This window comes from Bombina bombina, chromosome 6 (assembly GCF_027579735.1).
Source record: "Bombina bombina isolate aBomBom1 chromosome 6, aBomBom1.pri, whole genome shotgun sequence".
NCBI classification, from domain to species: Eukaryota; Metazoa; Chordata; class Amphibia; order Anura; family Bombinatoridae; genus Bombina; species Bombina bombina.
Genome location: NC_069504.1, coordinates 151,836,094 through 151,853,180, shown reverse-complemented (window position 1 = coordinate 151,853,180; position 17,087 = coordinate 151,836,094). Strand labels below are relative to the sequence as shown.

The following is a 17,087-nucleotide window of genomic DNA, read 5'->3' as shown; positions in this document are numbered from 1 at the left end:
ATGTAACACAATTAAAATAAGCAAGACCTGTAAGGGGAACTAGATATTAATCAAAGAGAATAACTGTGAAAATCAGCCTGACAGTGTGGATTTAAATCCTGATACATATATAGAGCATTGTGGTTTCCATAAAGGTACATACATATTATCGCCTCTAGTAAGAGCTAGAAAAAGAGCCCTGGGAGGTTAAAATATCACATCACTAGCCTACTCCTATCAGGGGTATGAAGTAAAATGTCCCAAATATAAAATTGCTACATGAGCATAGCAAAGACTCGTAGCGGTAATTCTTAGTGGGTGCAAGCAGTGATCGGGCAGGACATTCCACAAAGTTAAAGTCAGCTCTGCAGTTCTGATACCCAGGCATAAATAACTGTGTGGGAGCGGTTTCAGCGGTAAACAAGGGAGGTAAGTGTAACCAGAGCTCCTGGGGTTCTCCCATAGACATGAAAGTCTCTGCTGAGCCAACTAACAACGTCCTTGCCAGTAATTTCAGATTGAGGACCAGGAGACCAACTGTTCGGTGTAAGCTGGGATCCGTGCTGCGTTTCAGTATGAGTGTGAGGTGAGGTCCTTGAAGGGTATTGAAGCGCTGTGAGACCTAAGCGAACCTTCGACCGAGGGTATGTCACCTCAGTTATGTTCCTCTGCTGTAGCAGTCCCGCCTCTGTGACCATCCAAGTGCTTGGGCCTTCTATGCTGCCGATGTTCCTAATAGACACTCTAGGATGACTCGAGTCAGCTGTGGAGGCTTGTGGCGTTGGGGTCCGTAACATCCAAACCGGCATTGCAGCGGGGATCCCTGCTGTTGTCTTATCTTCAGTTCTCCGTGCTGTGAGAACAGCGAGTGGCAAGTCGCTCCATTCTTGAGAAGTAGCCTTAAGTGTAGCGTAGTAACAGCCAGACTGTGGATTCTCGTGATATGGCACTGTAAGGCAGTCTGGTAGTGTCTCCTGCAGTGTAGTCTCTGACTCCATGTGATCTGTAGTGTTGCTATCCGCTCCATTGCTGCTTCTAATGTATCAGATAGGTCTGAAAGGCAATAGTCTAGCTGATGGCTCAGATCTTGTAGGAAGACTTGCAGCATCCCCTGAGCTTCCCTTGTTAAAAGCCATTATTTTCCTCTGGTTGGTAGATTATCACCAGTTAGTAGTGATGTTCGGCAAGCCGGGAGAGGGCTTCAGGGAACTTGCGCACCCAGGCCTTACCAGCCTGGAACAGGTCACAAACGCAGTAAAACTTATAGAGCTAGGTATTTTCATGAACAATAATCTTTTGTGTAAATAGTTGAGCAATAGTCTATCACGGATGCTGATTGATTTTCATAGAAAATTTTAGATCACTGAATTTGCGTCCTCTCCCGGCACTGCCTGGACATGCCCCCCAAACATAAATATTTTAATAACATTCTCAGAAAAATTGTATTCCTTTTATTCTATATGTTTTAGTAGATGACACTGATTGTTTATTTCTTTTATGTTTGTTTAATTTGTTGTTAAGGTAAATAATTAAGTTATGTTCTGCATTGGACTGTATTTAATTATGTTTATTTGATTGTTTTATAACAAAATTGTTTACATTTTTAATAAAGCTGAATTAGAAAATAAATGAACCCAATATTTTTTGCAGTATATTAAATGTTAAAGGTAACATATATTTACTCTTCAAAGGACCAGTTATGTGTCCCTTTATTTTGGATTGGAGCGTGGACTGTTTTCCTTATTCATTTTACAGTCTAGGAATATATTTATTTTTATAGTGATATACAGTATGTATTTACTTAAAGGAGACAATTAATTTAGCAGCTTCTTGAATAACATATAGAACAAGAATTTGTGAAAAGTATACATTGTATTATTTAAGGTGTATTTTTATTAGTTTTGTTGGCATTTTCTATGCTTGGGTTGTCCTGGCTGAATACTATATTTATTTAAAGCTTGTGGTACCGTGATATTTTATCTTAAAGAGGGGCAGTAAAAATACGTAAACACATGTTGTACGTAATAATAGCTGCACTATGCACATGGTAATGGATGGTACAAAGAAATAAAGTTGATTTTTAAACAAGATGCAAGTTCTTTAGAGTTAAACATATGGAGTATAAGTTATTATTATACTTTATTTATGAAGCGCCAACATATTCCACAGCGCTGTCCATGGGTACAATTAATTTAAATAAAACAGGACAAAATTTACACACAAATACAGGACGAATTGAGGGCCCTATTCCCGTGGGAACTTACAATAACTTTTTCACTGTTAAAAATATTTTGTTATTTAGGTTTTCTAAGTTTTACCTTTAAAACCCCCCCAAACAGATTCTACTAGTCTTAACTATTAGATATTTACTATTACAGCAAAAATATAGGATAATGTGTATCCTTTATTCAGTAGATATGTTCATGTATTTGCAAGTAGCAGAGTTTCTGCTGTAACATCTTCACAGTTTGAGTGTTTTTTATTCCTATTCAGCAATGTGTTTGCTTTAATGATGGTAATTTAGATTTTTCACCTCTTGCTATTGATGCAGTTTCGTAGTAGTAACCAATTGAAATTCCTCTGTTATGAGGACGATATTAATATGCAAATCCCTGTGACACCTGTAAGAAACCTCCCTTTCTTCTAAATATGAAAGCTTGTGAATAATCTTTATACTAAAACTACATCTTCCCAAAACCTGTTCTGCTTTTGTGCCGGGTAATTGATTTCCTTACATATGATTTCTTAGCACACAATGAGGCAGCTTACAGGCTAGGTAAGATCTAAACTATTGTAGTGCAACACACAGCATGGTATTTCCCAAGCCTTGTGTCTTTATTATTTAGGAATATACACCTATACAGTATATCATATCCCCAATATCAGCAACACTCTCCCAGCTTCATGGATGAAAAAATAAATGTTTGTTTTTTATCTGCTGATTTTGAGCAACATCACAAGAGGAGCTCTAATTTATTGCATGTCTGTAAACGAGCAAATTTGCCCATTTGCGGGCGCGCAATGAATAACCAGACATTACAAATGGCTGATTATTGCTATCGCTACTCACAAACTCACAGTAACAATTAGTGCTCAGAAAATTAACCAGAGGTCAGACTTATGGTTAATTTTCTAAATGTCCCCAAATTGCCCCCATAATTTACATACAGGACCAGCAGGGCTCTGCAGATCCCAAGCTTTTACTATGTGTTTAAACCCTTTGGGGGTTTAAACACATAAAAGTCTAGGGGCACTAGTCTTAAAATTACATGCTCTAACAAATTAGAGCATGTAATTTATCCCCTATAATGATTCTTTATAGTATTTAACAATGTTTTACATAGAGTACTCACTGTTCAAAAAGATGCACTGTCCTGAGCCTGCCTAAGTATGATGAAAAGGATATGAATAAAAAAGAGCTAAGTTTGGTAAATTAAGTAATTTTGGAAATGTTATATATTTATGCACTCTCTTTATAATAACAGTTTAATTTTAATGTCTCTTCAACAGGGTAACAATTATGTGGTTTTTTTTAAATACTGTCGTGTTTTTCTAAGACCACTCATAAGCACTTGATACATTTTTTAAATTATATAAATTAATTTAGTTTTGTCATTTTCTTTTTAGTGCCAGGTTTTATGTGTTATATATATATACTGTATATATATATATACGTGTGTGTGTGTGTGTGTGTGTGTATATATATTTGAATAACATTGTTTCTGAAGTCAAAGGGACATGAAACCCATTTTTTTTCTTTCATGATTTAGAATGAGCATGTAATTTTAAACAACTTTCTAATTTACTTCTATCGTGTAATTTGCTTCATTCTCTTGATATTCTTTGCTGAAAAGCATATCTCGATAGGCTCAGAAGCTGCTGATAGGTGGCTTCACATAGATGCCTCGTGTGATTGGCTGACCCATGTTCATTACTATTTTCTTCAAAGGATATCTAAAGAATCAAGCAAATTTTATAATAGAAGCAATTTGGAATTTTGTTTAAAATTGTTCTCTCTATCTGAATAATGAAAGAAAAAAAATTGGGTTTAATATCCCTTTAAGGATTCTATGTTTTCTTACTAGTTTACAGTTTGTATGTTTTTGACAACAGTTTCATGATGGATCTGGAAAGCAGTCACTTGCAGTTATCTGATTGGCTAAGCTTAGGCCCCACCTCTAGTGTGAGCTATATTATGGCTAGTCATTGAAACATGGCACTTAGTGTATCTGCAGTGTGGATAGAGGTGGAAGGTATGTTATTTTGTTTAACTGTTAATGGTATTGTTTACTGTTTGTTATTTATTCTTTTTGTGTCTTTGGTTTTGAGCAAATTAATTGTATCTATTTGTTCCATGAGGCATGTTTAATCACATTTGTTAAATTATGTTTTTCACTTTAAAGGGACAAGTGGTACTCACAAATGCTCTTTGTTCCATATAGCAAATGTTTTACAGTCCTTTGTTTTGTTTTTCTAAAAATGGATGTTCCAGTGCTGAATTGGTCAACTTTATAGTTGTCCCTATCTGCCAGTGAGCAAAAGATGCCTAGGTATTAGTTTAAATCTCTTTTATTGTAGTTTACATTTAAAGGGATAGTAAACCTCCAAAAATTATTTTAGCATTCAGATAGAACATACAATTTTAAACAACTTTCTATTTAATTATATTATCAAATTTTCTTCATTCTCTTGTTATCCATTGCTGAAGGGACAGCATTGCACTACTGACAGGAAGCTGAAAATATCTATTTAGCCAATCACAAGAGACAAATGTGTGCAGGCACCAATTAGCAGCAGCTCCCACTAGTGTATGATATGTGCATATTATTTTTTTAACAAGGGATACTAAGAGAACAAAGCACATTTGAAAATAGAAGTTAATTTAAAAGTGTCTTAAAATGGCGTGCTCTATCTGAATCATGCAAGTTTAATTTTGACTTTCCTATCCCTTTAACAGCTTTTTCTTAAAGGGACATGAAAGTTTAAATTAAAAACTTTTATGATTCAAATAGAGCAGGTCATTTCAATAGACTTTGAAACGTACGTCAGTTATAAATTTACTTTTTGATGAAAAGAGCAGCAATGCACTACTGAGAGCCAGCTGGTGTTGAAAACAAATGACCATAGAGTATAGTTAGCAGCGCCAAATGTATAACATACAAGCTCACTATTCCTGATCACCTAACCAGATCAGTATAAACAAGAGAATAGCAATTAAACAGAGGATAGGAGGCTGAAGTATGACATAGGCAATATATCACACTCCTACATTTATTGTACATAGAAGTTAACATAAAGAGATTTAAAAAATGTTTTAAAAGAAGTTAAAAAAAAAAGTTAAACAGTCGGGGTGTAAAGCGAATCCCAATTGGGGATGGATGAAATAGATCCATCAACTCCTTAGAAAGTTAGTGATACCCTGACTGTTTTTTAACTTCTTTTTAAATTTGTTTTTATGTCTTTTTATGTTAACTTCTATGTACAATAAATGTAGTAGTTTGTTATATTGCCTATGTCATACTTCAGCCTCTAGGCGCTCCTATCCTCTATTCAAATTGTTATTTTAGTGTTCAAAACAAATCATCTTAAAGGGACACTAAACCCAAATTTTTTCTTTTGTGATTCAGATAGAGCATGCGATTTTAAGCAACCTTCTAATTTATTCCTATTATCATTTTTTCTTCGCTCTCTTGCTATCTTTATTTGAAAAAGAAGGCATCTAAGCTAAAGAGCCAGCCAATTTTTGGTTCAGATCCTGGACAGCGCTTGTTTATTGGTGCTGTCCAATCAGAAAGGACAACCCAGGTTGTAAACTAAAAATGGTCCGGCTTCTAAACTTACACTATTGCTTTTCAAATAAAGATAGCAAGAGAATGAAAATTGATAATAGGAGTAAATTAGAAAGTTGCTTAAAATTGCATGCTGTATCTGAATCATGAAAGAAAAAAATTGGGTTCAGTGTCCCTTTAAGTAGAATTAGTTAATAAATAACTAATATCAGACCTGGGCTAACTACAAGACATAAAATATTGTGCCTATTAAAAACAAATTTAAATTTATACTAACCCAGGGAATTATTTCCATGTCAAAATAAATTTACCACTCTATGCACTCCCAAGTTTAGAAGCCTAGGAGCGTTCATTAGTCTGGTGTGCTGACTGGCTCCGCCCCTTCCTCCTTCCCCCATCCCCCATTTAGAGCGGCTCTTGCCCGCTGCATTTCCCTTCCCCAAATATTATGAAGCTCACCCCCCCTTTGCCCAAATTCTTTTTTTTTTACTGTGTCAAACAGATAAACTAATATATATTTTCTTCTGCACTGTGGGGCTCAATGTTACTCTTTATTTAATACAAAATAGAGGTTATTTTGAGTTTGTTGTTTATCTCTTACACAGGAATCCTACAGGCATTCTAGTTTACTTTATTCAAGACCATTCTTACCACTGGCTAGTCCTATGTTATCAGGGGCTTTCATAATGGAAACTCAGAGTTTATATCAATTTATATCTTCAGTATGTCTAAAAATTCAGAATGTCTGTCTTATCGCTATGCTATTTATGTCTATTGGTGATTCTTGTTTGTAACTCGTTTTGCTCTTTATGACCTCAATAAAAAATAATTAAAAAAAAAAAAAAAAATTTTTTACCACTCTATCTGTATATGCCCCCTCCCTGAAAACGTATATATGCATGATGTATTAATAAAGCATTGCATTAAGTACTTTAGAAGCAAAGATATCAAGGTATAGAAATGTTTATAAGTGAGGGGTATCCTGTCTACAGTTCCCCAGGGCTCTCTCATATTGATCAGGAAGTTGTAGTCAGTGGATATTGTATATTTAGCTGTAAAACATTTGTAGAGCAGTATAAGTTGATGGGAAAAATATTAACATATTTACTGAGATTTAAAGGGACATAAAACAAGTTGGGATAGAGACAAAATATAATATGTACTTTAATTACTTTACCTGCAAATGTATACTGCAGTGCCTCACCATTAACCCTTTCTTTTTAGTTTCTGAATTGTATAGCTCTAACTCTCCACACACAATTCCTTTTATGGCTGTATCTATATCTACTGTTGCTTTGATAGAATACAAAATGCATAGGGATTATCTGCTGGAGCATGCATAGAAGATGTGAACTCAGTTGAAATACAATGCCTAAACACTAATAAGGGTGGGTGGAGTTGGTTTCTCCAGGCAGCTTAGCTATGTAATTAATTTAGCTTATTTTTAGAAATTATTTTAAAATACTTGCCAGCAATTTTTAAACAATTTTTTTATGCAAACTATTTTTAATTAGCCCTTTTAGGATATGCACAGATCTCAACCTATTTTATGTCCCTTTAAGACATGATTTTCAATCCATTGATCAGAAACCAGTAGGATTCCAGGTGAAGCATATGTACATACTGCTTGGCCTCAGAAGAAATGCACAATATATATATATTTTTTATTGGCAACATATATTGTAAACACTTTGTCATTTTTTGTGACAGTGTTTGTTAATGGTAACACATAACATGGTGTGAATAATTGTATATTAATGGGGCAAAGTAAACAAGCGCTCTTGTCCAGGGCTGACTGTTGTTTATTATAGAATATCTAAAAATATGAACTAATTCAATTTCTCTCATTCTCAGAACTATGGATAAATTCAGCTTCACCCTCCTTGGATATCTGCTGTTATTATGTCACTGTCTTCAGCATATTAGATCAGAGGTAATGTAATGCAACCACATTTGTGTTTTCACATTAGAGCATATTGATCTCGTTTTTGTTGTTTATGATGTTAATTTCTAGATCAGCATCTGTTTACCATATAGTAGTCAACATAAGTGTACTGTAAAATTTCCTTAAATGTGTTCCCAGTGATCCACTGTACATGCTGGAGTGTATTAAACTGTTTACAAATAGCTCATTTATGTTTAATTTGACATTTGAAATAACTGTTGTTGCGTGTTGCATCCCCACATTTACTGAAAAATTCAGTACTTAAAGGGACACTGAACCCAATTTTTTTCTTTTGTGATTCAGATAGAGCATGCAATTTTAAGCAACTTTCTAATTTACTCCTATTATCAATTTTTCTTTGTCCTCTTGCTATCTTTATTTGAAATAAAAGCCATCTAAGCTTTTTTTGGGTTAAGAACTCTGGACAGCACTTTTTGATTGGTGGATGGATTTTTTCCACCAATCAGCAAGGACAACCCAGGTTGTTCACCAAAATGGGCCGGCATCTAAACTTAGATTCTTGCATTTCAAATAAAGATACCAAGAGAATAAAGAAAATTTGATAATAGGAGTAAATTAGAAAGTTGCTTAAAAATTCATGCTCTATCTGAATCACAAAAGAAAAATTTTGGGTTCAGTGTTCCTTTAAAGGGACAGTCTACTCCAAAATTGTTATTGTTTAAAAAGATAAACAGCTCATTACCATTTACCCAGTTTTGCATAACCAACAGTTATATTAATACACTTTTTACCTCTGTAATTATCTTGTATCTAAGCCTTTTCTAGCAGCCCCCTGATCACATGACTTTTTATTTATTATCTATTGACTTGCATTTTAGCCAATTAGTGCAGTGTCTGCCACAAACCACAGGCATTAGCACAATGTTATCTATATGTCTCACATGAACTAGCACTCCCCCGTTGTGAAAAGCTAATAAAAAAGCATGTGATAAGAGGCTGTCTTTAATGGCTTAGAAACAGGCAGAAATTTAGTGGTTTAAAGGTTATAAAATATATTAATATAACAATGTTGGTTGTGCAAAGCTGGGACATAGGTAGTAAAGACATGATCTATCTTTTTAAACAATAACAATTCTGGTATTGACTGTCCATTTAAGTACTGGTTAAAGCAACCTATGAAAACATGAAGCTGCCACAGAATTTACACTCCGAGTTGGGGTTAGCGAGATGGGTATTAAAATGTTAAGTACTGGCTTTTGTGTAAACAGACAGAGATTTGATAAGGAAGCCATGATGTATAGAAATGAAGATAATATAAGGGTGTCTGCTCTCCGTGCAAGCTCAGACTATTAAAATAGGTTGTAGTTTCAGCTATTTCATATAGCAAAATAAACATAAACATATACTTTCCCTTATATTTTATACTTTACAGCTGGTATAACAGATCACTAGAAACTCATTATAGGGAAACTGATTTTACAATACTCTGTCCCTTTAGCTGACATCTACTTGTCTATATATATTTATAAAGGTATTTACAGTCATTATATTCTAATATTGCTTTTAGAGTAATCATATATAATAGTTGCTGTATTTCCTATACCATTTACTTGTTTTCTTTGTCAAATGTTTTGACTTTGTAAAATATGCTGAAAATGTTTTAATTAAAATAATTATTTTCACTTCTAACAGATTACCCGTGCCCAAAGCCCTCAAGGTAAGTACTTACCCTAATAACTATAATCAGTGGATCTGGTAATCACTGCCTTGTTGTAGCTGCATAGTTAAGCTCCTAAATATTACAGACAAATTAACATTGCTTAACTATTATACAAACTGAAGAAATACTACATTTTAAAAGGTACATTTTAGACTACAAAACATAAGATATATTATGAATGTGTTAGCATATTGATCATGTAGTAAATACACCAGCAATAATAATAAATAATATGATTTTGTCTTACAGGATATGATTGTTCACACATCAAGGAAAGAAACAATTCCTCTGCCAGTGGAATTTACACAATAAAACCTATTGGAGCTAAATCATCTTTTCAGGTATACTGACCTCTCTAAAACATTTTGTTTTAAATTCATATACCAGAAGTAATGCAGATGAGATGTCTACTACTTTGGTGACAGCAGAGGAAGCACAAGGTCATTTTTATACATTGTTTAAAAATGAATTAAGGAGATACGAAACCCAAACATTCTTTTTCGAGATTCAGATAGAGTATACAATTTACTTCTATTATCAATTTTCTTCGTTCACTTGGCATCTTTTGTTGAAAAGCAAGGACGTATGCTTAGGAGCTGGCTCATTTCTGAAGCACTATATGGCAGCAGAGTGTAATCCATTTGTAAGAGCACTAGATGGCAGCACTATTTCCTGTCATGTAGTGCTCCAGATGCCTACCTAGGTATCTCTTCAACACAGAATATCATGTGAACGAAGCAAATTTGATCATTGAAGTAAATTGGAAACTTTTTTTAAAATGGTTTGCTCTGTCTGAATCGCAAAAGAAAATGTTTGGGTTTCATATCCCTTTAATGAATAGTATTATGCGACAACCAAAAATGTTGTTGAATTAAAGGGACACTGAATCCACGTTTTTTCTTTCGTGATTCAGATAGAGCATGCAATTATAAGCAACTTTCTCATTTACTCCTATTATAATTTTTTCTTCGCTCTCTTGCTATCTTTATTTGAAAAAGAAGGCATCTAAGCGAAGGAGTCAGCCAATTTTTGTTTCAGAACAATGAACAGCCTGTGTTTATTGGTGGGTGAATTTATCCACCAATCAGCAAGAACAACCCAGGTTGTTCACCAAAAATGGGCCTGCATCTAAATTTACATTCTTGCTTTTCAAATAAAGATACCAAGAGAATGAAGAAAATTTGATAATAGGAGTAAATTAGAACATAGTAACATAGTAGATGAGGTTGAAAAAAGACCGAAGTCCATCAAGTTCAACCTATACAAATCTAAAATACTTTCAAACTCCAGTTAAAATTAAATAATCCCACTAAAAGGTGACCCATTTAATACTAGCAATCATATCTATGAATTTTGTTTATAGACAGAAATGTATCCAAACAATTTTTAAATGTAAATGTATCTAGGGTATTGGCATGCAATACCTCCTTTGGTAATGAGTTCCACAATTTTATTGCTCTTACAGTGAAAAAACATTTCTGTTGCAGGAGATTAAATCTCCTTTCCTCCAACTTTAAATTGTGACCTCTTGTCACAAACAATTTTCTTGGAATAAACAGAGCTTCTGCCATCTCTGTATATGGGCCTTGAATATATTTATATAAAGTAATCATGTCACCTCTCAAGCGCCTCTTTCCTAAAGAAAACAGACTCAGTTTGGCTAGCCTCTCCTCGTAGTTTAAATTATCCAATCCCCTTATTAGCTTTGTGGCCCTTCTCTGAACTTTTTCTAGTTCTGCAATATCTTTTTTGCTATTGGTCCCCAGAACTGCACTCCATACTCAAGGTGAGGTTTTACCAGGGCTTTATATAGTGAAAAATTATGCTTTCCTCCCTTGAATCAATGCCTCTTTTAATACATGCTAGTATCTTATTAGCCTTTGAAGCCACTGCCCTGCATTATGCACCCATCTTTAGTTGATTAAAATTGCATGCTCTATCTGAATCACAAAAGAAAAAAATTGGGTTCAGTGTCCCTTTAACTTCAGGTCATATCTGTTTTCCCTTATAATCAAGTTTCCTATTTACTATTCATGTAAATTGAGTTTATAGTAAACTACTGTGTACATCTGTATATCACATTCTTTCTTTGCTGTTCTTGATTCATTCTAAAAGCTTTTATATGAAAAAAGGACCTTAATATCCAAAAAGAGTAATTTTTCTCTTTTCAGTTAATTATTGAACCTATCTCCTCCATATTTATTTTGTTTTATTAATTTACATCCTAAAATATATATATATATTTCAATCTAATAGAACAATGTTTGGAGTAGCCATATTAATTCAATAATTCAGATGGGGGGAAAAAACAGTGTATTGTAGCATTTTTATTTGGACTAAAATTTCAATAGATTTCTCTCTTTCTTGAGACTTGAGGAAGACAAGGATTTCTTAAAATCTTTTACAATTTTAGTATATTAGCCCAATAAAGTTATCACTAAATACCTTAAAATAAAATCTTGGTAATGAACTGGACTGAATATAATTTGACTAAGGGCCAGATTATAATTGAAGCGCAAAATATTGCTTTTTCTAAAGCGATATTTGTGCTCCACTTTGTAATACCAGCGCATGCAAATGTGCACTGGTATTACAGGTGAGGTGCAATGCGAACGTGACCTCGTGTTTTTATTGCATGGAAGCATTGCACTCACAAGAGCGCGTTTCCATAGGCTCCAATGGGAGCCTTGTTCGCATGCCGAGAGACACAGCATGAGAACTTGTGCAGCAAAGGGGGTAAGTAGCACAGCAATAGGCAGCAAATATAAATATATATGTATATGCTTATATACATATATATTTATGTGTTAATTTATGTATATACAGATATTAAAGGACCAGTACTCTCAGTGCAATGGATTTCAGTACTTTAGATGAAGCATATCATCAAAATGGAGCACCAGAATACAATCACACAGAATTCCATTTATTTTACTATATGGGTGCACATCAATGATTCATGTTTGTGCTACGTGTTCAGTGAGGCGGACAGGGCTGGCGCAGTCATGTAGCACAAACATGAATTATTGATGTGCACCCATATAGTAATATAAATGGAAAAGATGGTAGATAATTACTTGGTTTATTACATAATCTTCTATAAGGGGAGGATAGGGAATGATTGTCCCAGGTGGTAAGTATAACCCAGTGGCCCAGGTAATTAGGTGTGTCTCACCTTCTCTACCAAATACAGTACTACTTGGTCACACTCACAAAGGATGAGGTGGGACTGCTAGTATGAAGCAGAAAATTACAAAACCCTGCAGGTCTCAAAATGATAGTACAGTGCAGCAGAGTTGAACCCCAAGCAGATGCACACTAAGAGAACCACTAGGCTGTCTGTGCCTGCACTGTTCCCGATTTCACCAGTGATGACAGCCCAGGGAGCAATCACCACCTTGACCATAGCCCAGTTCACCAATCTTCCAGGTTTCATATAGTCAAAGTAACACACAAATAGAAAGCTGATATTACATAATTATAGTCTTATATGCAGACTGTAAGTTGTTTACAGGACACATTTTTTTTTATAGTTAAATATTAAAAATGTCTGGTACTTGGTAAATGTGTCCATGAAGCTCAAAGAGCTCAATTATTTTCACTAGTTGAGTTTGGTCATATGAGTGCTTGTCTACTTTCTTGATACCAGTATATTGTGACATATACGCTAAGCAAGCTGAGGGTTTCCCCACATATGTAATTAGTATCATCCACAGATAACTAATTAAGTAGCTCACACTACCTTATATAGTATATAAAGTGACTGGTGTGGTTCTGCAGTGTCCTTTTTTTCTCCTCTTGGAAAGCAAGAAAGATCTCACCGTTGAATACGGACAAGCTTTTTATTTAAAGCACGTCCATGTTCACACTAGCGGTGGCTCCATGTTCACACTAGCGGTGGCGTCACCATGGGGGCTGGAGCATGCGTCCTACACAGAAGAGACTCCGCTCAAGTGGCCATGCAGCCAGAAATTAGACAAGTGGGTATTCTTACCAGCCCATGAAAACGGAACTTCGCAAAATAAAAATCTAATGTTAGAAAACGTTAAAAAAAACAACACACACACACATCATTTTATTTTGGACAGATAAATTCAATATAATTTGGTCTTCATTTGGGTAAACTGTCCCTTTAACACATAAATATATATGTAAATAAGCATATACATATATATTTACAGGGAACACACAGTTCCCATAGACCGCTATGTAAAGGCACTTTTCAGTGCCATTTTTTTTTCTAACGCCCCAAAAAACTGCTAAGTGCAGATTAAAAAATAAATAAAAAAAGGCTACATTTAAAAAAGAAGAAACTAACCCTTGTTTGGGGGAAATTGGGGCACATTTAGAAAATTAACCAGAGGTCTGACCTCTGGTTAATTTTTGGGGCACTAATTGCTACCGCAAGCTTGGGGTAGCAATAACCAGCCACTGGTAATGGCTGGATAATTATCACAAACGGGCAAATTTTCACGTTTGCGGGCACGCAATAACTTAGAGCTCCACTTATAATCTAGCCCTAAATATTATCGTAAATGAGAAATGGCGAGTAAAATTATATCTGTTTGTTGCCTAAGGTATTTTGCGAAATGCGAGATGATGGTGGATGGACAGTCATACAGAAACACAATGGAAACGATGGGTTGTCTTTTGACAGAACATGGGCTGAGTACAAAATGGGATTTGGAAATATCTCCAGTAAGTAACATTTTATCTTGAACACAGGGTTGTAACTACAGGAGACTAAGAGGTCTCCACTGCTACCGGGCCCGTTCTTTTAGGGATCCACTACTGCTCAAGCAGAATCAGATTTCAGAGCAGCTTGTTTATGGGCTGCTGTTTTTGGGCTGCTGTTTTTCTAATCATCACTACACTTGTGGTGACTGAAAAACATCAGTGAAAAAGAAAGAAAGCTCTGCACAGAAAGCAAGCAGTTTGCTGTGGTGTTTTTCTTAGTGCTGTAGTATTAGAAGTGTTTACTAAACTCTGCATCAACTCCCTCTTGTGTACGTGTGTGTATGTCTTTGTGTGCATTTGTTTGTGTGTGTACAAGTATATATGTGCTGTTCAAATGAGAGGGTCCTGGAACAGAGTTTGTCCTGGGGCCCAGTGAATTCTAGTTACGCCTGAAAAGATGAATGGGTCTTATATGGATGCAAATGTCTATTGCACAAAATAGCTTATTAAATTAAATAAAACTATTTTTTTACATAAATGACTTGCTTAAATGGACATAAAGCATAATTTTTTTTCTTTTGTGATTCAGACAGCATATCATTTTTAAAAAGCTATCAATTTACGTTGTTCACATAGGACTCTTTGTTGAAGACATATCTAGCTATGTAGCATGGACGCATCTGAAGCACTACATGGCGGCAAGCCTTGTTTCCATCTGATAGTCTTGCAAATGTATAACATTGTTAAAAACATTCTAGCAAAACTGCCGCCATATAGCGCTGAATACACATGAATGCTCCTGAAACTACCTACCTTTTGTGTGGTCTATCTGAATCATGAAAAAAACATTTTGGGTTTGTAATGAACAAAAGTTAATAAAATGCAGTAAATATAATTGTCCATTAATAGTAATTGTATATTTTATTGTATTACTGCTATAGATAAGAAATTTAATTTAATACAATTTTCTCTCTAATCTCAAAGAAGAACACTGGTTGGGTCTTGAGAACATGAAGATGCTTACAAACCAGGCTGATAGAACATCTGAGTTGCTCATCAGCCTTTGGGAGTTTGGTGGATCTGAGGCTTTCGCATTTTACAGCACCTTCAAAGTTGGTCTTGAGATAAATTTCTACCAGCTCTCAGTGGGAAACTATTTTGGGAATGCAGGTAAAATTTGTAAAATAAAATGTGTATGAATAGTTTTATCAGTTACTGTATTTGTAGAGCGCCAACAGATTCTCAGCGCTCTTGTAGTTGTCTATTAAAAGTGATATTAAGCACAATACCAATAAAATGAGACATTCAAATATTTCTAGTATAGGCATGGTGTTAAAGGGACATTGCACTGTAAAATTGTTAGCTGCAACTGTTTTTTCGATAACCAAACTCCACTAACCACTTGCCTCATTTGGAGAAGTCAATCAGTGTTAGAGTCTTCATATGACAAGTCCAATCATGCTCATAATATTAGAATTAAAAATGTTGGATTGTTTGAGTAACCCCTTTACCCTTATTTCGGCATTTAAAATAGCTGATTTAGCCTGTGGTATCCTCACCTATACTGAAAGTTTCTATACTTAAAAGGATATGAAATCCTCATTTTTTCTTTCATGATTCTCGATAGAGCATCAATTGTATGGAGGTCCCTCCCCTCCCTCAGTAAAAAATTATTTTTCCATAGGTATTGAATCCCCCTTCCTCCCCTCCCGCCTCCCTCCTTCGCTCCCACACCCCACACGGCATCATGTCACTGTCTGTATCGGTGATCTGCGTTCATATGGTAAAGGTAGAATGGTCAGTGTTCCCTTACCATATGAAGGCAGATGCCTTCTGCCTCTGGCTGTGGTCTTAGCTGTCAAAGCTGACAGCTGGAACTGCAACATGAGGCAGAAGGTTGGACGTAGCTACTACGTCACCAGAATACGCTGAGTTCCAATAGGCAGAAGGGGTTAAAATCTCAAGGTGTTTACTGTCCTTTTCAAATGTTCCCAAATACATGTTATACTGGCTGTATTAAATGTATAGATATTGCTCATATAGGTTTATTTTTGTATTTGAAATAGCTGTTATTGTTCATTAAAACCATTCCTATTCTCAAGGACATGCCCAATTTAATAGGCTGAGCCTGCAGAAATCACAGACCTGCTCATCTTATCCTGTCTATACATGCCAAAAGCTGAAATGTTAGTTATAGGTGGGGGCTAAATAAATTAAAGTAGCTATTTCTGATGCACAAATCTCTCTCTTTCTCTCTTCACCTCCACTGGGAAATTAATTTATCTTGTTGCCTCATGTTTACATAGCTTTTCTATAGAGAAAACAACAGCATTCATAGTTTCAGTATAGGTGGTGGTTTGGTGGGCACAAACAGCTATTCCAAACAATATAATAAAGGTAAATTAACTGTTTGCAAACAATTTAATATACTCCAGTGGGTAAAATAGACCGCAGAAAACTAAAGGGGAGAAAACAAATCCACAGATTCTATACATTATCTTTAAATCATCATAAAAATATTGTGTCTTTTTAATACAGGCGATGCTTTTAAAGGAGACAAATCTGATACAAATGAAAATGGCAGCTTTTTTAGTTCCAAGGATAAAGATAATGACAAATGCAATCCATGTTCTTCTGGTGACTTGGTTTACAAAAGCTGCTCCAATGACCGTTTTCACTCTGGATGGTGGTTTAACAGATGTGGCATTGCAAACCTTAATGGCCAATGGCGCCCAAAAGGACTAAACAAGGGCTGGGCTTCTGCAGTGCATTGGCAAACATGGAGAAAAAATGAGTCACTGAAATCCAGCATGATGTATCTGCGGCACCATTAGTGGAGGAATATAATATAATTGTGTTTATTTACAAGCAAAGGCCCAGTAAGCCAGAAAAGTGATTTTTATTTCCTGTTTCAATTTTAAATTAGTGTATTTTTATTTTTATAATGTGTATATTTTATTAAAAAAAATCTAAGAACTGTTTTCTGTTTTGTGTTGTGGTAAAAAAAAATATAAGT

At 35.1% G+C, this 17,087-nt stretch overlaps 1 protein-coding gene across 1 annotated transcript; it reads left to right on the top strand.

The window, feature by feature from the left end:
* Positions 1 to 1,017: 1,017 nt before the first annotated feature.
* Positions 1,018 to 16,905, top strand: LOC128664350 (angiopoietin-related protein 5-like). Its single transcript, XM_053719188.1, has 6 exons — positions 1,018 to 1,145; positions 7,331 to 7,417; positions 9,642 to 9,735; positions 13,972 to 14,092; positions 15,056 to 15,241; positions 16,610 to 16,905. The coding sequence occupies exons 1-6, from the start codon at positions 1,018 to 1,020 to the stop codon at positions 16,903 to 16,905; spliced, it is 912 nt and encodes a 303-aa protein (XP_053575163.1).
* Positions 16,906 to 17,087: the final 182 nt, after the last annotated feature.